This window comes from Macaca fascicularis, chromosome 14, assembly GCF_037993035.2.
Source record: "Macaca fascicularis isolate 582-1 chromosome 14, T2T-MFA8v1.1".
In the NCBI taxonomy this organism is placed as follows: domain Eukaryota; kingdom Metazoa; phylum Chordata; class Mammalia; order Primates; family Cercopithecidae; genus Macaca; species Macaca fascicularis.
In genome coordinates, this window is record NC_088388.1 from 115,793,117 (window position 1) to 115,815,132 (window position 22,016).

Here is a 22,016-nt window from a genome sequence, read left to right on the forward strand (position 1 = left end):
CAGCCTCAGCAACAGAGCGAAACTCTATCTCAAGAAGAGGGGAGAGGAGGGGAGAGGAAGAGAGGGGAGGTAAGGGTAGGTAAGGGGAGAGGAAAGAGAAGAAACCCAGAGCTCCTAGGAGAAATGTTTGATTCCATGTCTGGGACAGGAAATGTTCAAGATAAGCATAGGACATCTTGCCTAAAAGCAACAAAAATATCAAAGACTATTGAGTTCACATCAAAAGGACACAGGAGTCAGCCTGAAGAGGCTCCAGGCTCCCGTGGGCTAAGTGGAATAATTTCAGTATCAAAAGAAGAATGACTCAATGGACTGAAGCACATAAAATATACTAAAATCCATAATTGCACAACTATATTACAAAATAGAAAACCAACTTCCTTAGTCTCCACTGGAGATTGCTAGAGAACCAATTCATTATTCTAAAAACTGACACATACAGGAAAGGAAAGAATCAAGCATTTATCTTGCCATTGCTACAGTTTCTAAGTAGTTTATAAGGCAAAGTTCTTTACAGAAGAATAATAACTCATAAATGTAGAATGAATGAGAGAATTCAAATAATCATCATTTTGCAACTTCTTCTTTTTTTTTTTTTTTAAGACAAGTCTCGCTTTGTCACCCAGGCTGTAGTGCAATGGCGCAGTCTTGGCTCACTGCAACCTCTGCCTCCTGGGTTCAAGCGATTCTCCTGCCTCAGCCTCCCGAGTAGCTGGGACTACAGGTGTGCATCAACACGCCTGGCTAATTTTTGTATTTTCAATAGAGATGAGGTTTCACCATGTTGGTCAGGCTGGTCTGAAACTCCTGACCTCGTGATCCACCTGTCTCAGCCTCCCAAAGTGCTGGGATTTCAGGCACGAGCCACCAAGCCCTGCCTTGCAACTTCTAATGAAATAGCTAGGCAACTGAATGACAGGAGTAGGTAAAACATTAGGTAAAAGATTGATGGGAAACTTTATAAAGGATCAATTTGGTGAACAATAACTAAACCTGAAGATTATTCTAAGTATCACTAAAAGTGGGAAAACCAGATATTATACAATTCCTGAAGAAGTGATACAATAAAAAACTATGGAGCACTCCTGCTTCCCCTCCAAAAACTGAACTAACCAAATTCCTAAATGTAACTTCCACTTTCCAAGAAACACTGAACTACAGGAACATGTTGAATGACACAATAAAGATATGATCAGCCAAATTCCAAATGTAGGACACTTTTTAAGACAATCCATAGCATAAAAAAAAAGTAAATGTTTGTAGGGAAGAGATGAGGTTGTTACAGATTATTTAAAAATTTAGATTATAAAAAACTTAAGACATTTTTCAACTCAATGGATGTATGGATTTGTTGCATCGTAATTTGTACAAACTATAAGAAGATGTTTTGAAACGTGCAGAAAGCTAAACATGCCCTGGCTATTACATGACAGTAAGGAATTACTGTTAACGCTGTTGTATGTAAGAATGGTATTGTAGACTGTAGTTTTGATTATGAATTTACTTTACCTAACTATAGAAGCTGGGCTGTTTGTAGACACTTGATAATAACAAACACAGGGTTACGATTCTTCACAGAAAGTAAATGCTAATGTAGGAGCCAGGCAAAAATATTCCTTTAAGTTTTTTTTTTTTTTTTTTTTTTTTTTTTTTTGAGACAGAGTCTCACTCTGTTGCCCAGGCTGGAGTACAGTGTGTGATCTTGGCTCACTGCAACCTCCGCCTCCCATATTCAAGTGATTCTTGTACCTCAGCTTCCCGAGTAGGTGGGACTATAGGTGTGTGCCACCACGCCCAGCTAATTTTTGTATTTTTTAGTAAAGATGGGGTTTCAACATGTTGGCCAGGCTGGTCTTGAACTCCTACCCTCAAGTGATCTACCCGTCTCAGCCTCCCAAAGTGCTGGGATTACAGGAGTGAGCCACCACGCCTGGCCCTTTGGGATTTATATATACTCAATACAGCAAAAATAATTTGATTTGTTCTCTGAGGCTCTTATTTTTATGTCATGGTAGAAATGACTGGATGATCAGACTATAAATGAATGTTTTACTATAAAGTGAGGTCAAAGCACGGGTGGCTTCCTCATGCATCCTGAGCCAGTTACAATATAAATGCTGGTCACAGACCCGCCCCCGCCAGCTACCCTCCTTCATCCATGCGTCTCTTCACTTGCATGTTTCTGGCGGTGAAAAACATGAAAAAAAAAAAAAAAAAAAAAAGGATAAATAAATAAAATAAATGTTAGTCATATCTGATATTAAGAAAACAGAACAAAAAATGAATAATAATAAATGGGAAATTAATTAGGGAAATAAATGTAAGTCAATTATTCTGATTCAGAGTGACTAAAGTTCAGTAGCATGGTTACTTGCTTCTGTTAGGAAAGCCTCAGAAAATAGCTAAGTTTTGTTCGTTTGTTTTGTTTTGATTTTTTTGAGACAGAGCCTCGCTCTGTCCCCCAGGCTGGAGTACAGTGGCGCAATCTCAGCTCACTACAAGCTCTGCTTCCTGGATTCAGGCCATTCTCCTGCCTCAGCCTCCCGAGTAGCTGGGACTACAGGCGCCCACCACCATGCTCGGCTAATTTTTTGTATTTTCAGTAGAGACGGGGTTTCACCATATTAGCCAGGATGGTCTCAATCTCCTGACCTCGTGATCCGCCCGCCTCAGCCTCCCAAAGTGCTGGAATTACAGGCTTGAGCCACTGCACCCAGCCAAAAATAGCTAAGTTTTTTTTACAATCAAAGGAGTAAATAACCTAGTGGGAAAACGGTAGTTTAGTTGTGAAGATATAAAGGATGCTGAGGATTAAATAAAAACATGTAAAAGAAAAAAAAAAATCCACAACAAACCAGTACATAGTAGTGCTCAAATAAATGTGTTGTATTCTTGAACTTCCAGGCAGTCACAAGATAAAATAACCTATGTGAAACACTTAACACAGTATCTTGTACACAATGGTTATGCAAGTTAGTCTTTCAGATCCTCTGTCCTAATAGTTCTTGAGTGACCCATGGCATCAATGAACGGCCTTGTGAGAAGTTCAGGGTTCCATACATGTTGGCACCACTAAGAAATGTTATTTTTTAAGACGCTGAGAATGTTCATAATAAATCATACACTTTTCAAAAGACTCCTCTTAAATTAGTAATTTGTTTTAAACGCCCATGAGTTCTGCCTGGTATTCAGGAAACTTAACTTGATAAAGTACTGGATTTATGACTTCATGGTCTCAAATAGGAAGTTTGGGGATATATATCTGAAGATATCATAGTGTGGAAGTTTTAAATTATAAGTTTAGTGGTTTACAAAACTAACCAGTTTCTCAATTCTGTTTGTAACACTAAACAAACCCACATTGTCATCACTGCTCCTTCATAATATAAGGCTGAATAGTATGTAAAAATAAACTTGATAAGTCAATTGAATGAGTAACAAATACTCATTAAATAACCAATTACTGAAGTCTATTTATTACACTGCTTAGAATTCATAATCTTCAATATGTCTTTCTCTATACAGTTACCCAAAAAAGGTGCTTTCCCCACGTCAAAAACTCATTTAACTAAAATGTTATTAAATAACATGCAAATTCCATGCCTGATTTGGTTATATTTCATTGTGACACAATAAGATACATTTAGTGAGTGCCTACTATATGTTAGACACTACATTAAACAAGGAAGACACAGATGAATAAAACTTAAACGCCATAATCAGCAATTCAGTGAGGTTCTTTCATTCACTTAGTATTTTATTCAACTTATCAATAATATTTATGGAACATGCATTCTCTGTGGGCACTATTTTAGGTATTAAAGATTTAGTAGGCAACAAAAATGACAAAGTCTTTAATGGCATGTAAATTTTATTGACTCAAGACAATAAAAAAACAAATAAATATATGTCAGTTCATGATAAGAACCAAAAAGAAAAGTGAAGCAAGACAGAGACTACAGAGCAGCAGGCCAGTAGGAAGAATGAGATTTTTAGACAGCATGGTGGGCAGAGACCTCTCTAATGAGATAACATTTGATAAGAGACTTGTAAGGAACAGGAGAGACAGCCACGTGGATATGTGGGAAAAGAGTAATTCAGGACGAAGAAATGGAATATACGAAGGTCTTAAAGTGGGAGCACAGCGAAGGGTTTAATGAAGAAGAAAGATGCCAATGTGAGAGGGAGAGTGCTAGGAGCTGCGGTGAGAGACAGCTGGAGATCAAATTATATAATCTTATAGGCCATAGTAGGAATTATAAATTTATTCCAAATAGATGGGAAAGCCAACAGAAGTAGCTGAGTAGTAAGGTCCCACTTGAATTTTAAAAGAATCCTTCTAGCTATAATAGGGGGGTCAGGGCAGATTCAGAGAGACTATTTAAAGGCTACTGCAGTGATCTTAGCAAGACATGATTGTGACTTAGACCAGATTGGTAGCGATGGAGGTGGTGATAAGTGATTGAATTCAGCATATATAGTCTTCCCTCTCTATCTGTAGGCACCATAGTCATGGATTCAACCAACCCCCTTGGAAAATAGTGAAGGAAAAAGAAATGGACTAGAGTCTAAATTACCAGTAAAAGACAGACTTAGAAATGAAAAAAAAAATTACTTCAAAAAGTGCTATAGGAGAAGTATGTTCAAAGTGAAGAAAAAAAAGGCAATTAGCTATCTGGCAAAATCAGTGCAGAGTTCACAGGGGGAATAACATTTGAGACGGGTCACAAAAGTTAAGGAGGGACAAAGAGGGCAAAGAAGGGCAGCAGGGTTTTTACATCAGGGCCGACACCTCCTATTGATAATCACTTTTCCAACCAACTCCTCTAAGACTAGCAATTCCTTTACAGGCCTCTTGAGGAAAAAAGGGACAATATTCCACCAGGGATTAGGAAGTAATGTAACCTCTTCAAGGTCACCATTAACAATACTATGCCATGTGCTTGGGCAGCTAGTATACTCCCTCTCTGCCTCTCTTGCCTTCACATTCATCAAAGACACTGACTGAAACCTAGTTTGTACTCTATTGCACCCTCCACTCAGATTCTACCATCACCTAGGGAATGCGAACATCAATGAGGATAGCTTATTTGACAGTTTGCTTCATGATTCTTTTAGCGTTCTTTCTCTCCAGTGACCTAGAACTCTAGCAATGTATAGCAACTACTCCTATGGCCACATCTTGAAATTGTCTTTGCTTGACGTTATTTTGCCTATGAAATTCTAAACTTCCCCCTCTCTTATCATAACCTTCTAAATTAGCACTATCAAATAAAATACAATGTGTGCCATTTATATAAGATTTTCTTGTAATCACATTTAAAAGTTAAAAAAAAAGCACTCATTTTGAAAATCAATACCTCACTTTAAACCAATACATCAAAAGATCATTTCAGAATGTAATCAATAAAAATAATAGCAATGAGATAGGGTACCTTCTTTTTTTCATACTAAGTCTTCAAAATCCACTGTGTATTTTATACTTTATAAGCATATCACAACTAAAATCCTAAGTTGTCTATAGCCAAGGTGTAATGTAGTTTTATCAAAATAAGAGTTGTGTTTAATAGAAAAACGTTTTAGACTCTGCAGAGTGAAGAACTTGGCCTTGCCCAAAGAGAAGGCCTGGCCTTCCGTTGGCTTCTGGGAAGCAATCTCTGGGTTCTTGGAATGTTATGTCTGCTAGGAGTGTCTCTGTTTGTCTGGGAGCCTTGGGTCGTGCCAGAGAGTCTAACAACATGATTTAGGCTGGGATTTGCCACACCCATATAGTCTCAGGGTAGAGGCTGGATATACATTGTTAGCTACACAACAGCGTGACTTGATGTGTGGGCTTTGGGTCATGAGCATCAGTTGACCAAGACACACAGATCAATCAAGTGAGCAGTCAATCAATCAATCAGGCTTATGTAAAATAAAAACACTGAACACAGAGGGTCAGCTGGGCTTCTCTGATGGGTACTGCTCTGTACACAATGTAACACATCCATACCAGGAGTGTAACACATCCTGTTATCCACATGGAAAGGACAACAAAAGTTCTGCATTTGGTACTTCTCCTGGACTCTGCACTTCCTTCCCTGGCTGATTTTAATCTGTACCCTTTACCTGTAATAAACTGGGAGTATATTAGCTTTCAGTGAATTTTGTGAATCCTTCTAGCTATTTTCAAACTTAACTGGTTTTGGGAATTTCCTGAACTTGTAGGTGACAGCAGAGATTGCGCCATTGCACTCCAGCCTGGGTAACGAGAGAGAAATTCCATCTCAAAAAAAGAAAAAAAAAGAAATCCAAATATAAAGTGTTGTGATTACCTCTTTAAGCAATTTTATATCATTTAAAGAAATTAAGATAAGAAAAATATATGTATTTACATAGTCTTTTACTTTTCCCTACATATTCGCCATTTCTGTTTTCTTTACTTACCCCTGTGGATAGCAATTACCATATGTTATCCTTTGCTTTCAGCCTGAGCACCTCTTTCATATGTCCCGCATAGATCTGCTAACAATAAATTATCTCAGTATTTGCTTATTTCTGAACATATTTATTTTGCCTTCATCCATATAGAATTTTTGATTTCACAGGATTTTTTGTTTTTATTTCAGCACTTTAAATGTATCAATCCACTCGCTGTCTTCCAGCCTTTTTTCCCTCTGATGAGAAGTCAGCTGAAAATCATATTGTTGTTACCCTGCATGTGATGAAGTATATTTTCTCCTGCTGCTTGCAAGATTCTTTGTCTCTGGCTTTTAACATTTCGACAAAGATTTGTGTTTTAGATCTAGATGTGGATCTCTTTGTGTTTGTCCCACTTGAGGTACATGGAGCTTCTTGAAACTGAAGATTAATGTTTTACGATACACATTGGAAGTTCTTGGTCATTACATCTTCAAGCATTTGTTCTTTCCCTTTCTCTATCTCCTCTTCTTCTGGGCTTTCTATTGCAAATATGTTGGTACGTTTGATCTTGTCCCACAGATCTCCCAAGGCTCTAATTATTTTTCTTCAATGGTTTTCTCTCTGTTCTTCAGATTGAATTAATTACGTTTTTTTTTTTTTTTTTTGAGACAGGGTCTCACTCTGTTGCCCAGGCTGGAGAACAGTCACATGATCATAGCTCACAGTAGCCCCAAACTCCTGGGCTCAAGAGATGCTCCCATCTCAGCTTCCCGAGTAGCTGGGACTACAGGCATGCACCACCATCTCAGGCTATTTTTTTTTTTTTTTTTTGTAGAGACAGGGTCTTGCTATACTGTCAGGGCTGCTCTCAAACTCCTAGGCTCAACTGATCCTCCCGCCCTCAACCTCCCAAAGTGCTAGGGTTATAGGCATGAGCCAGATTGAATTTTCTAAAAAAATATTTCTTCAACTTTATTGGTTGTATCTTCCGCCATTTCAAATCTTCTGTTGAACTCATCTAGTGAATTTCTCATTTACTTTTCAACTCTAGATTTTCTATTTTGTTCTTTTTTTATAGTTCCTATTATACCTTATCTATTTGTGAAATCATTGTCACCATATTTTCATTTAGTTATTTAGACATGATCTCCTTTAACTGTTCAACATATTTATTACTACTATGACGTTTTCACTAAATTTAACATCTTGGCCACTCAGAGACAGTTTCTATTGACTGCTTTTCATCCTGATTAGGGTTTACATGTCCCTGGGTATTTTTCTTTTTTTTTCTTTTTTTGAGACGGAGTCTCGCTCTCGCCCAGGCTGGAGGGCAATGGCGCAATCTCGGCTTACTGGAAGCTCCACCTCCTGGATTCACGCCATTCTCCTGCCTCAGCCTCCCAAGTAGCTGGGACCACAGGCGCCGCCACCACGCCTGGCTAATTTTTTTTTGTATTTTTTAGTAGAGACGGGGTTTCACCATGTTAGCCACGATGGTCTCGATCTCCTGACCCCGTGATCCTCCCACCTCTGTCTCCCAAATTGTTGGGATTACAGGCGTGAGCCACCGCGCCCAGCCGGGTATTTTTCTTTAACATACCATAATTTTTTTAGAAAACTGATATAATACATCACATATTAAACCGATTCTGCACTATGATTTACCCCCTGCAGATTACTGTTGTCATTAATGAGGTTTTTTTTTTCTGTTTTTCAGTAACCTTCCAGCAAATAATTTTAGAATCTAGCTTCCCATGGTGTACCACTGTTGATTTCTCTGCTAAACTGTTGTTTAAATTCTTCTTTTTATTTTTTAGCCTGGCTTCCCTGAAGTCAACCCCATGTCTACATAGCTAAGTGTCCAAGCCAGGTAGCCACTCATCCTCTGCTGATTAATCTGTTTAATTCTCAAATGGTTTGCTGCGCAGTTTCCTAACAGGTCTTGGTATGCCCCAGCCCAATCCTTCCTCCAGAATGTATGGTAATAATTCAGGGTAAAACTCAGTTCCTCATTCACTCACTCACTCACTCACTCATTCATTCATTCAATAAACAATTACTGATCTTTTCCAGCAGCAAGTACTTCAGTCCAAAAGTAAGAACTAGAGAACAAAAATAGACATGGGGATACAACAGTGGGCAAAACAGACATGGTCCCTAAACTTGTGAAGTTTAATGTCTAGTGGGACAGAAATACCATTAAATAATTACAAAATTAAATGTAAAACCGTAACTGATATAAATACTATTAAGAAAGGCTATAGTGGCCTGGCGCGGTGGCTCAAGCCTGTAATCCCAGCACTTTGGGAGGCCGAAACGGGCAGATCACGAGGTCAGGAGATCGAGACCATCCTGGCTAACATGGTGAAACCCTGTCTCTACTAAAAATACAAAAAACTAGTGGGGCGAGGTGGCGGGCGCCTGTAGTCCCAGCTACTCGGGAGGCTGAGGCAGGAGAATGGTGCAAACCCGGGAGGCGGAGCTTGCAGTGGGCTGAGATCTGGTCACTGCACTCCAGCCTGGGCGACAGACCGAGACTCCCTCTCAAAAAAAAAAAAAAAAAAAAAAAAAGGCTATAGTACAGTAAGAGGGTATAAAGGGGGGTTTGGCCAAGTCGAATAAGTCACATAAAGTTCTTCACTATTGACCCTTCCCTGAATTACCAGACTCATTTTTTGCCATTTTCTCACATACACCTTGTATTTAACCCTACTAAACCTCTTAAGGAATATGGAATATGCCATGCTGTCTCTAATCTCCAAATATGTTAAACAAGCTATAGCATGTCTGAAATACCTTGCTCTCCCTAGTTAATTCCTGCAAGTATTCCAAGATGCAGTTCTTGCATTACTTCTTTGAATCCTTCATACCATATGTGATGTTCATATAGGTCACTTGATCTCATTGAGGGTGGTCAGATCCTCCATCATATAAGTGCTTTTCCCCTTTATAAATGGTTAGGGTTTTGTGGGGAGATGGCCGGAAATTGTGCCAATATCCTGTCGTCATATGTATCAGTTTGGTAGGGGTGCCATAACAAATTACCACAAATCGGGTAGCTTAAAACACGTGGAATTTATTCACTCACAGTTCTGGAAGCAAGACATCCAAAAGCAGAACCGTGCTCTATTTAGAAACCCTAGAGGAGGCCGGGCACAGTGGCTCACGCCTGTAACCCCAGCACTTTGGGAGGCCTAGATGGACGGATCACCTGAGGTCAGGAGTTTGAGACCATCCTGGACAACGTGGTAAAACCCCGTCTCTACTAATAATACAAAAATTAGCTAGGCATGGTGGCACATGCCTGTAATCCCAGCTACTCAGGAGGTTTAGGCAGGAGAATCACTTGAACCCAGGAGGCGGAAGTTGCAGTGAACTGAGATCGCACCATTGCACTCCAGCCTGGGCAACAAGAGAGAAACTCCGTCTTGAAAAAAGAAACCCTAGAGGAGAATCTGTTCTTTGTCTCTTTCAGTTTCTTATGGCTGAATCACCCCAATCTTTTTCAAGACTGTTTTGGCTATGTTGTGTCCCTTGCAATGCCATATAAATTTTAGAATCAGGTTGTCAATCTCTACAAAAAAGTCAGCTTAAATTCTGATGGAGATTGCGCTGAATGTGGAAATCAATATTGCCGTCTTGACAATGTTAACTCTTATAATCCATGTACATGGAATGTTTTTCCAATCATTTAGATCTTAAGTTTCTTTCAATGTTGTTTTTACACTTATTAATACTTTCCAGAGTATAAGTTCTGTACTTCTTTTGTTAAATTTATTCCTAAGAATTTTATTCTTATTGACACTATTGTAAATTGAATTGTTTCCTTCTTTTCTGGATAGTATTTTACATTGCAAGGGTATAGAAATACAACTGATCTCTGTATACTAATCTTCTACCCTACAAATCTGCAGAACTCACTTATCAGTACTAATAGTTTTTCAGTAGATTCTTCAGGATTTTCTATATATAATATCATGTCATCTCTGAATAGAGATGGTTTTACTTCTTCCTTGCTAATCTAGATGCCTTTAAAATCTTTTCCTTGCCTAACAGTTGTGGCTAGAACCTCCAGTACAATGTTTGGATAGAAGTGGCAAGAGATTAAACCTTTTGTTTCTACTCTGAGTGGGAAAACATTCAGTCTTTCACCATTAAGTATTATGTTAGCTGTGGGTTTTTCATAGAGGTCCTTCATGCGGTTGATGAAATTATCTTCTATTTCTAGGTTGATGGCTGTTTTTATCATGAAAGAGTGTTGGATGCAATTTACTTATGCCCGGGAGGCAGGGGGGGCGGATAGTACACGTGTGTGTGTGTGTGTGTGTGTGTGTATGAAAGAATGTTGGATTTTTTTTTTTTGAGACAAAGTCTCACTCTGTCACCCAGGCTGGAGTGGTTAGTAGCACGATCTTGGCTCACTGCAACCTCTGCCTCCTGGGTTCAGGCGATTCTCATGCCTCAACTTCCAGAGTAGCTAGGATTACAGGTGTGCACCACCACACCTGGCTAATTTTTGTATTTTCAATAGAGACGGGGTTTCACCATGTTGGCCAGGCTGGTCTCAAACTCCTGCCCTCAGGTGATCCACCCGCCTTGGCCTCCCAACGTACTGGGATTACAGGTGTGAGCCACTGCACCCAGCCAGAATGTTGGATTTTGTCAATTTTTTGGCATCTTATTGAGATGTCATGTTTCTTTTGTATTCTATTAGTATCTATCCCAGGAACCTTGTTTTTTGGTTTTGTTTTGTTTTTCAGACGGAGTTTTGTTCTTGTTGCCCAGGATGGAGTGTAGTGGTGTGATCTTGGCTCACTGCAACCTCTACCTCCCAGGTTCAAGCAACTCCCCTGCCTCGGTCTCCCAAGTAGCTGGGATTACAGGTGTCCACCACTATGTCCAGCTAATTTTTTGTACTTTCAGTAGAGATGGGGTTTCACCATGTTGGTCAGGCTGGTCTCGAACTCCTGATCTCAGGTGATCCAACCGCCTCGGCCTCCCAAAGTGCTGGGATTACAGGTGTGAGCCACCGCGCCTGGCCAATCCCAGGAATCTTTATTGTTCCTGGGATATCCCACAGGGCCACAATGTATAATTCTTCCTATATGTTGCTGGGTTCAGGTGGTAACTATTTTGTTGAGGATTTTTGCACCCATGCCATATTGTCTATAATTTTTTTGTACTGTCTTCTGGTATTGGTATCAGAGTAATACTGGCCACATAAAATGGATGGAAAGTGTTCCCTCTTCTGTTTTCTAGAAGACATTGTAAAGAATTGCTATTAATTGTTCTTAAAATGTTTGGTAGAATTCTGCAGTGATTCCACCTGGGCCTGGGATTTTCTTTGTGAGTAGTTTTTTTGATAACTACTTCAATCCCTTTACTTTGATATCAGTCTATTCAGACTGTCTATTTCTTCTTAAGTCAGTTGTTTCAACAGTTGGTATCTTTCTAGGAATTTGTCCATTTCATCTAAGTTATCTGACTTTTTTTTTTTTTTGAGGCAGGGTCTCACTCTGTTGCCCAGGCTGGAGTGCAGTGGTGCAATCACAGCTCACTGCAACCTCCACCTCCCAAGCTCAGGTGATCCTCCCACTTCAGCCTCTCGAGTAGCTGGGACTACAGGTGTGCACCACCATGAGTGCCTAATTTTTCTATTTTTTTTGTAAGAGACGGTGTTTCACCATGTTGCCCAGGCTGGTCTTGAACTCCTGAGGACAAGCAATCCACCCACCTCGGCCTCCCAAAGTGCTAGGATTACAGTCATGAGCCACCAAGCCCAGCTGATTTGTTGATATACAGTTGTTCATAATATTCCTTTATAATCATTTTTTTTTTTTTTTAAGACAGGGTCTTGCTCTGTTGTCCAGGCTGGTATGTACTGGCACAATCATGGCTCCCTGCAGCCTTGATCTCCTGGGCTCAAGTGATCCTCCTGCCTCAGCCTCCTAAGTAGCTAGGACCACAGGCTCATGCTACCACACCCGGCTAATTTTTTATGTTTACTAGAAATAAGGTCTCACTATGTTGTCCATGCTGGTACTGAACTCCTGCACTCAAGCAATCCTCCCACCTCAGCTTACCAAAGTGTTGGGATTATAGGTGTGAGTCACCATGCCCAGCCCATTTTTATTTCTTAAGGGACTGTAGTAATGTTCCTTTCTTTCACTTCTGATTTTAGTCATTTCAGTCTTCTCTTTTTTTCTTCTCTCTCTCTCTCATCAATCTAAAGATCTATCAATGTTGTCGATTTTTTCAAAGAACCATCTTTTGGTTTCACTGATATCCTCTATTGTTTCTCTATTCTCTATTTCATAATTTCTGCTATAATCTTTATTTCCTTCTTTTTGCTTGCTTCAAGACACTAGAAGAGGAAGAACAAACTAAAACTGAAGCAAGCAGAAAGAAGGAAATAACAAAGATTATAGCAGAAATTATGAAACAGAGAACAGAAAAACCACCAACTATAATGGAATGAAACTGGAAATCAAGAGTAGGAAACATTTGGGAAATTCACAAATACTGAAAATTAAACACCACACTTCTAAATAAATAATGAAATAAATAAAATATCAAAAGCGAATTCAGAAAATACTTTCAAATGAATGAAAATGAAAATACAGCATACTAAAACTCATGATATGCAGTCAAAGCATGCTTAGAGGGAAATTTATAGCTGTAAAATGCCCATAGTTTCAAAGATCTCATATCAATAACCTAAGGAGCTATGACTACAGGTGCATGCCACCATGCCCAGCTAAAGGCTGGATTCTTCTAGTGAAGTTTATTTCTCTATATTTACAGTGTTCAGCCTCTAATGTGTTTCCTCTGGAACAGGCAGCTTCGGTAGGCCTACAGTTAGTTACTTTGGGATCACAGTGTTTTTGCTAGGACTTTCTCCCTCCCGTTTACTGACCATATCCAGCTGTTAAACTCCACTAATTGCTGGCTGATTGCCCTTTTGTTTTGAACAATGCCCTGGGGCACAAATTGGTCTACAAACAATACAATCAAATTCTGGTTCCTTTGAAGAAGTATTTTTTGCCATCAGTGTTTTTTTGTTTTATTTTTGTTTTTATTTAAGACAGGGTCTCCCTGTGTTGCCTATGCTGGCCTCCAACTCCTAGGCTCAAGCCATCCTCCTGCCTGAGTAGCTAGAATTACAGATGTGCACCCAGCCAGTGATTTATTTTTATTCTAACCCCAGAAAAGGTCTTTCTAAATTAATTCATTGGTTCTCTCCTGCAAACTAGCAAACCTACCATTTGGCCTGTTTCATGAATCTCTTCTCAAATGCCCTTTACCACAACCTCCACAACCTCTTTCTTTTTCTTTTTTCTTTTCCCTCTACTCTTCTTGAGAGTACAATCAGGTTTGAACTTCTTCACTCCCTGTTTCAAATGAAGTCAGTTCCTTTGGGAAGAAATTAGGAGCTGTTTTACGGTTTGTTTTTCTCCGCAGGTAAAATCTCAGAGTTAGGGCTCTGGAGCTGGGGTTGGGGACAATAGTAAACTTCTGAGTGACACACTCCCACTCTAGGAACTGACAGTTTAGTGGATGGAGAGCGAGGGGGAGGACAGCAGCCTGGGGTCCTCTCAGCTTGCCTCTCCTAGCAGCTTGAAACCACTGTCTTAAGACCCAGGGCAAAAGTGATCTGGGTCCTAGTATTCTCGGCATACCTGATCAAGTTCCACAAGTGGGGGCTGAGTAGAAGAAGAGGCCCCCATCTCTTAACTGCACTTCTCCAGGACTCAGCAATAGGCAGCTGGGGGCAGAATGAGAAATGCTGATGTCCAGATCCTCCTGGGAAGAAAGCTGCTATTCAGATGCTGGAGAGAATTAAGGAGAAGCGACAAATAAAAATTACAGGAGACCACTGTTTTCTAATAAACTTCTGCACTAGGCACCAACAGACCAAACTTAACATCAAAATGGAGTCACTCATGCTAAAGTTCCAAACCGAAAACTAGGTTGTTATCTGACCTGAGAAATCAGGAGAAAGAGGTAACAGCCAATTTCCCAAACAGCCCAGTCTAAAATCTTTAATTGGCACAATGATGAAGTTCTTCTGCTTTAATCCTTAAAAAAAAACGTAGCCTGAAGTAACCTGATGTTAAGTAATTAGTTAATTTTCTATTATTCTGTTTAAAAGTAAGCAATACACTGTTCAGACTTCTTAACCCCTTCTGTCTATAAGCCAAACTCCTCTGCTCAGCTTACTGAAACACTTATTCTATGAAATGAAATGTTGCCCAATTGTAGAATTGCAAATAAAGCCAACTGGGATCATCAAACTAAACTTGTAATTTTGTCTTTTGACAGGAGGAAGCCCTGTGTTCTTGGCTGCAGTAGTCTGGACAGGAACTTCCACACTGCTGACCAGACTTTGTTTCTTACTGAATTTGCACAGATGCTCTTGAATAATGTTCCTTCATTTTCTGTTTTACCCTTAGGATGATTTCCTGAGACTTTAAATGACTGGGTTTTGTTTTCTTTAATAGTTTTCACTTGTTTCAGCAAGCAAGGCAAGAAAGCAGAGCTCCTCACACCTTTATACCAGAAGTTGATCTCCCATTCATTCTCTCACATGAAGGCGTAAGGAAGCCCTGTGCTAGAGCTCTGTATGTGCGAAACTATAACACAAATATTCTAGATCTTACCTTTTACAGACCTAGAAACTGCGTACCAGAATCATCTAGTAATTTGCTCTAAGTAAAAGTGCAAATATAGGTGACAGAGATCTGATTCAAACCTAGGTCTAAATACATCAAAAGCCCAGGTTTTCTTGAATAAGCCCCTTTCATCTTTTTTACACAGACACTTTTAAAAATCAGAGCTCATGAGACAGTTCTATCCCTGTGCGGGCTCAATAATTTCTTTAGGTAATACACTATTTTCTTCCTCATCTGGATCTTTTATAATAATATTACTTAATAGTATCAATAACATTTCAAATTCTATTGTTATATATTATACAATATAATACCTAATTATAGATTAGTGCAAAAGTAATTGTGGGTTTTGCCATTACTTTCAATAACAAAAGCCACAACTACTTTTGCACCAACCTAAAATATTTTGTTTTTAAAGTAATATTATCAGAAGTGGTATTCTGTTTGTTCATCCCTTAAGGTACATTCACAGGAAGTCCATGACCAAGAAACTTATCTCTCTAATACTGCTTCCTGCTGGGTGCAGTGGCTCATGCCTATAATCCCAACACTTTGGGAGGCCAAGGCAGGAGAATTGCTAGAGCCCAGGAGTTCAAAACCAGCCTGGGCAACATAATGAAACCTAATCGCTATAAAAATTTAAAATTTAGCCTGGCATGGTGGTGTATACCTATAGTACCAGCTACTCGGGAGGCTAAAGCAGGAGGATCACTTGAGCCCAGGAAGCTGGGGGTGCACTGAGCTGTGATCCCATTACTGCACTTCACCTGAACAGAGCAAGACCCCAGCTCAAAAAAAAATACATACATACATACATACGTACATACATACATACATACGTACATACATACATAAAATCTACTTTCTTAAAGAGTAAGGTAGATTGATGTGCCCTGTGTTTGAGTCTTTTTTATTACAAACATTAAGATGACATTGTCAGGCTTCTGAGCCAAAGCTAAACCATCATATCCCCTATGACCTGCATGTACACATCCAGATGGCCGGTTCCTGCCTTAACTGATGGCATTACCTTGTGAAATTCCTTTTCCTGGCTCATCCTGGCTCAGAAGCTCCCCCACTGAGCACCTTGTGACCCCCACCCCAGCCCACCAGAGAACAATCCCCTTTGACTGTAATTTTCCTTTACCTACCCAAATCCTATAAAACAGCCCCACCCCTATCTCCCTTGGCTGACTCTCTTTTCGGACTCAGTCCACCTGCACTCAGGTGAAATAAACAGCCTTGTTACTCACACAAAGCCTGTTTGGTGGTCTCTTCACACGGACGCCAGTGACAGACATGATCTTTTTTCTCCCCAAATTACCATTGGTTCTCCACCAATAAATATCTTTCTATGAGTTAAAATGCCTAACAGGCAGCTCAAGGATTTGGAAGATGTTTGACTTTTTATAGAATAAAACTTGTAAATAGGTATCTTCCAGGCTGAGCAATATAGTGAGACCCCCACCCCCTCCCCGTCTCTACTAAAAATTTAAAAATTAGCCAGGTGTGGTAGTGCACACCTATAGTATCAGTTACTCAGATGGCTGAGGCAGGAGGATCGCTTGAGCCCAGGCAGCAGTGAGCTAGGATTGCACCACTGTATTCCAGCCTGGGCAACAGAGCGACACCTTGTCCAAAGAAAAAACATTATCTAGATACTGAAAGTTTTCTATTTGCCTTTGTGTACATTTGTGATCTTAATTAAGGCAGGTTTATCATAACGTGCCTGGAATGTCAGACCACAGTATAGTCTCCCAATAACATGACTGCTAGTTCTCTCTCTCCAAATATTCTCTCTTGTGCTTTCATTTTCTGTTTCATAAATTTCCATATAACCATGCCCTCCCTCCAGGGCATAGCCTTCCCTGATCTCCAAAAGTTAACCAAACTGCCATCTGCACTACTGTTCTCTACTATACAGAGTTTATAGTTTCCATTCTCATCTTCAAAGTAATATGTTGATTTCCCTGTCTGTTTTCCACCAGATTTCTCCACAGAAAGGAAAACCAGTGTCTTAATTGAGTCAGCATCTCCAAGGCACATGACTGGCATATAATTATCACACATACTGAAAGCCTACTATACCTTCTTGACAAACAATGTTATCCTTCCAATCTTGTAATGCTTTCATTTCTTTAAAATAAAGTATCCCCTCCTATACTATATTGAGTATAAATTTCATTCTATCACCATTAGCTTTAACATTAACTAGCCAATTAAATATAAAATTAAGAAATAATGATACCTCTTTTAAAAAGGACTAGCACTTATCCTAAAGATACTCTGATACAAAAACATGCTAGATCGCTAGAGAAACTTTAAAACACACACACACACACACACACACACACATATCCATGCCGCCACAACTGAGTAGTCATTAATAAGAAGATTCCATTTTAAAAGTGATTCTATGCTTTTAAATACATTTTTTCAGCATGCAGGAGGGAGCAAATGTTTAAAATAAAAATTAAAAAACAAATTTTAAATTAGTAAGTGCTCATACTGATAAATTTTTTAAAAAATAAGGAAATTAGACAAATAAGGTATATAAAGAAACTTTTTTCTGTAGTTGCCAAAAGAAAAAAAAAAAGACACATCAATTTCGCTTTGGAAGTTTACCCTTTAACTCTACTTGGCTCCATTTATCACTGTTATAAAAAAAACTTTTAATCAGTTTTTACCACCTTAAAAATCAGATTTGTCAGTAACAAAGTTTCTTGCTTATTTCTCACGTTGTGCTGAAGCTAAGTGTGAGAGGCAGAACCCCCAAAATTACAAGAATCATTGAGGGGAATGGTGAACACATAGTAAATAATATAGTTACACCTTATATTTAAACAAAGTTTAAGGAACGCGCTGGGGTGAGACTGTTTGCTTTCAGTGGCTCTTTCTCACACAACAGAGACCGACATACTTCTGTGAGTTCTGTCGCACTTGGTAACCTCAGTGAGAACCTGCAAACTGGAAAGACCCTAAGTCCCACGTTCAGAAAGGATGCTTGTTTTTGGAGATCTTTAATCTCAACTGTCAGTGCCTGACTGAAATAAACAAAACACCTTTGCTAAGGAAACAAATGTGTTGAAGGGATTTTACCAGATTAATCGAAACAAAATGACTTGGTTGATAGAAAATGACAGGACTGAAGAACAGCATCAAGTGACAAAGGCACTGACCAGCTATTAGAGTGTGCTCAACAGCTGTTTAAAGAATGCAATAAGTGTACTTACCAAATATTTCCCCTCCACTAGCATATTCTGTCACCAGATAAATCATCCGTTCTGTCTCCATAACCTGGTGCAAAGGCAGGAAAGTGACAGACAGTGACACAAATGACAGGCTGATATAGGAAGAGAAACTAATGACTCCTCTTTTCTCATTTGAAATATTAATAACCACTACAGATTAAAGAAAATTTAAAATTTTGGGGGAAACAAATATAAATGTTATTAAGAAGAAAGGGAAAATTAGATATTCCTCCAAGTTCTTAAAAGTAGGAAACATTCATTGCTTGAGAGAGATAGTCCTTTTGATGTTCCATGAGGTCTCTGCAATCTCTTAAATTCCATAAAACTGAGAGGCAAAGAAGTTGTCAAGAACCAAAACTTAAAGTTCAGATTCAACATCAACCATTTGAAGCACAAAAATGCCCCATTTAAAAAAAAAAAAAAAAAGCCTTTGGAGAAAATAATGGGAATCACATTAAGAACTCCACAGAAATCACATATGGCTTTCTTTTTGTAATACAAATGACAACTTTCCTTTCCACTGCCCATTTATTTGTAAAAAAGAGAGCAGTGATTTAAAATACTCAACCTTTTAAAGTAACGCAAGTGATTTGTGTTTTGTCTTGGTCCCTTTGTTGCTCCTTTTAAAAATTCATTGTAGTATGTTGTCAGTCCTTTCTTCCTTTTTAGATTTTCCGTCAAACATTTTTAAAAGTAATAATGGTTATATACACTCATTATGAAACAAAAGACCAAAGGCTTTCCTCTTCCCAGTCTCCTCCATCTCAATCCCCAGAAGAACACTGTTCACTGCTTATTGTATATCTTTCTAGAACAGTGCTGTCCAATAGAAAAATAATACGAACTGCATATGTAATTTTAACTTTTCTAGTAGCCACATTTAAAAAGGAAAAGGTGAAGATAATTCTAATAATATTTTTTATTGACCCCAATATATCCAAAATATTATCATTTCAACAATTATTTTTAAAATTATTAACTTTTAGTTTACACTTAAATTAATTAAACACAGTTAAAAATTCAGTTCCAGCCGGGCACAGTGGCTCACGCCTGTAATCCCAGCACTTTGGGAGGCCGAGGTGGGTGGATCACTTGAGGTCAGGAGTTCGAGACCAGCCTGGCCAACATAGTGAAACCTCGTTTCTACTAAAAATACAAAAATTAGCTGGGCGTGGTGGCATATGCCTGTGATCCCAGCTACTTGGGAAGCTGAGGCAGAAGAATCACTTGAACTCAGGAGGCGGAGGCTGCAGTGAGTAGAGATCATGCCACTGCACTCCAGCCTAGGCAACAGAGTGAGACTTCATCTCAAAAATAAATAAATAAATAAATAAATAAATAAATAAAAATTTTTAAGACCCAGCTGCCAGAAAGCAAAATCAAAGCTTGAAAGAAGGCACTGCTCAAAGCTAGCACTGGACCTATGGAAATTCTCATAGGCTAATCTTGGGGAAGACAGGCATACCTGCAGAATTCGGTTACAAGGGTAATACCTATAAGTCAACGTCTTGAAAAAGGTCAACCTAAGCCCCACAATTATTTAAAGATGATTTATTTTAAAAGGTAAGGTCAAGAAATGTATTGAGTCTATCAGAATAGGAAGGAAGCCGAGGTTAGACACCTATGAGCTCACAGATACAGGTCTTCAGGCAACACCAGGAAGCTTTCATAAGTTTGCTTGTGGGGTAGAACGTAGGCGTTGTTCAACATAATTTAGGCTGATAAATTTCAACAGGTCTGCTCCTGTTGACCTAATTTCATTATGTGAGCAGCTGGTGCCAGGGAAGAGCTCTAACGCTGTTGTTTTAACCACACATATTAACATCACAACATGTTTTCTTTTCCATAAAATTAACAGGCTATGAAAGCTTGCCCGTAGCGCCTTGGGTGTACTTTCTCCACTCTTACACACGGGCCTATGTCTGGGCTAGTAACCATTTACTACAGACTAACAGCAGCAAAATAACCGAGTGGGTGGCCACTTCCTTCAGAACGAAGAGATGGCTGTTCTGGCAGAAAGCAGCAAGTAGAATTGGGCCTATGCAGAGGCAAAGTTTTCGGCTGCCAACACTTTGCAATTTGAGAAGCATCACGAAGCCCCACCTCTCCCAAAATCTCTCTTCCACCAGTCTGCTAAGTCAAGGTCCTCTCCTCCGATTCCGCCTGAAATTCCAGCCATCAGATTTACTGCTTTTGTAGTTAGGCTAGGGAATCATTTTGATGATGGCATATTTTGCATGTTTCTTGGGAAGACTTAAAAAAAAAAAAAAAAAAAAAACTGAAATAGAAATCTCTCCTCTTGGACAGATCTGGTCTCTTGATCTGGTCTCTTGATTATCAAAATAATTACTACCTTGGAAAACTAAGTCTAGGATCCTATTAGAATAGAAAAGAGGTAGGTTTTGATTGATGCAGGAAGCAATCCTTTGCCATAACAATTTACAACATGATCACAGAAACTAGTATTCAAATAATGCTGTTAAAAAAAACCCTTATATTCATCTCTAAATTTTCACCTCTCTAAATTCTCTTCTTTTTGGACTTTCCATCCTGTTTTAGAATTCTGAACTAAATAAAATAAATTCTCATCATCTTCTGAAATAATCTTTTGTGCAGTTCTTGCTAAGAATGGTATCGAATTTTAAAGAATGAATTAAAAAGACCTACCTGGGTAAGGAAAACTTACTAGTAAATGGCCAGGGGAAACTTGAGGATACTAAGCGCTGAGTGGGTAAACAGAAGGGTAGGAAAGACAGTAGGATTAACATAGAAACAAAAAAAGTCACAGATGTTCACCCACCAACATTTCTTCAAAGGGAGCCATACATACAATATTCTGGGTTCTTTGCAGCTATCTGCTATATACTAATGATCCTACCTGATAGAGCCTGATGATATGGGGGTGGCAAAGCATCTTCATAATTTGAACTTCCCGGAAAATCTTCTTCAAGTTTTCTTCATCGAGCTGGGTCTTATCTATGATCTTGATAGCAACCTGACAACAGAGGGAAAAAATTTACTCTGATGCATTATTAAAAGCAGTTTACTAAGAAAAATTAGGTTCACTTTAAAACATTATGTTCCATAAAATATAAGCTGCCAGTATTTTGTTTACAGCATGTCAGTGAGGAAAATTAATTTACTCTTTTTAAGAAGATAGGAAATGGATTCCTAGCAAGTTGGCTCAAAGGAACAGACTCCAAAAGCTAATGGGTCGTCTGCCATTTCTTAAATTGCTTATATGGTAAAATCCTATGACAAAATACTTCATTACTCCACAGATGTGGTTATGGTCTGGGTCAAATCATGTTTCAGTGCTGAGTGGTGTGTAGGGCCTCTCATTAAGGCAAGAAGCTTTAAAATAAAAGAAATTTTTAAAAAGGCAAGACGCTTATATCATAAGTACATGGTGTCTTACTAAGGTTCTATGAGAACTTTCACAGGGGCTTTTCATGTCTCAACCGGTGCTTGTAGAACTCAATAACAATAATAATAGTAGCAGTGATGGTGGTGGCAGCAGCAGTAGCAGTGGCTACTATATAGGAAATGTTTACTATGGGCCAGGCATAATTCTTAGTGCTATGCAAGTACTAACTCATTTAAACCTCCTAACACCCACATCATCATTAACCTTGTTTTAGAAATACAGAAACTGAGGCACAGAGATTAAGTAATTAACCCAAGAGTAAGT

At 39.0% G+C, this 22,016-nt stretch overlaps 1 protein-coding gene across 12 annotated transcripts in view; it reads right to left on the reverse strand.

Annotated features, from left to right (window-relative positions):
* The window catches only part of SIK3 (SIK family kinase 3), a 257,920-nt gene that overhangs the window by 96,867 nt on the left and 139,037 nt on the right, over positions 1–22,016 (reverse strand). For 8 of the 12 annotated variants that reach the window (XM_074015269.1, XM_015435751.3, XM_005579736.3 and 5 more), the window contains 2 exons: positions 21,204–21,320; positions 18,308–18,371 (listed from right to left, as the gene is read on the reverse strand). In XM_074015269.1, coding sequence (XP_073871370.1) covers positions 18,308–18,371; positions 21,204–21,320 — 181 coding nt within the window. Of the gene's footprint in view, positions 1–14,081; positions 14,202–18,307; positions 18,372–21,203; positions 21,321–22,016 lie in introns of those variants that run through there. The other 4 variants (XM_074015274.1, XM_074015275.1, XM_074015271.1 and 1 more) reach the window with 2 other exon arrangements.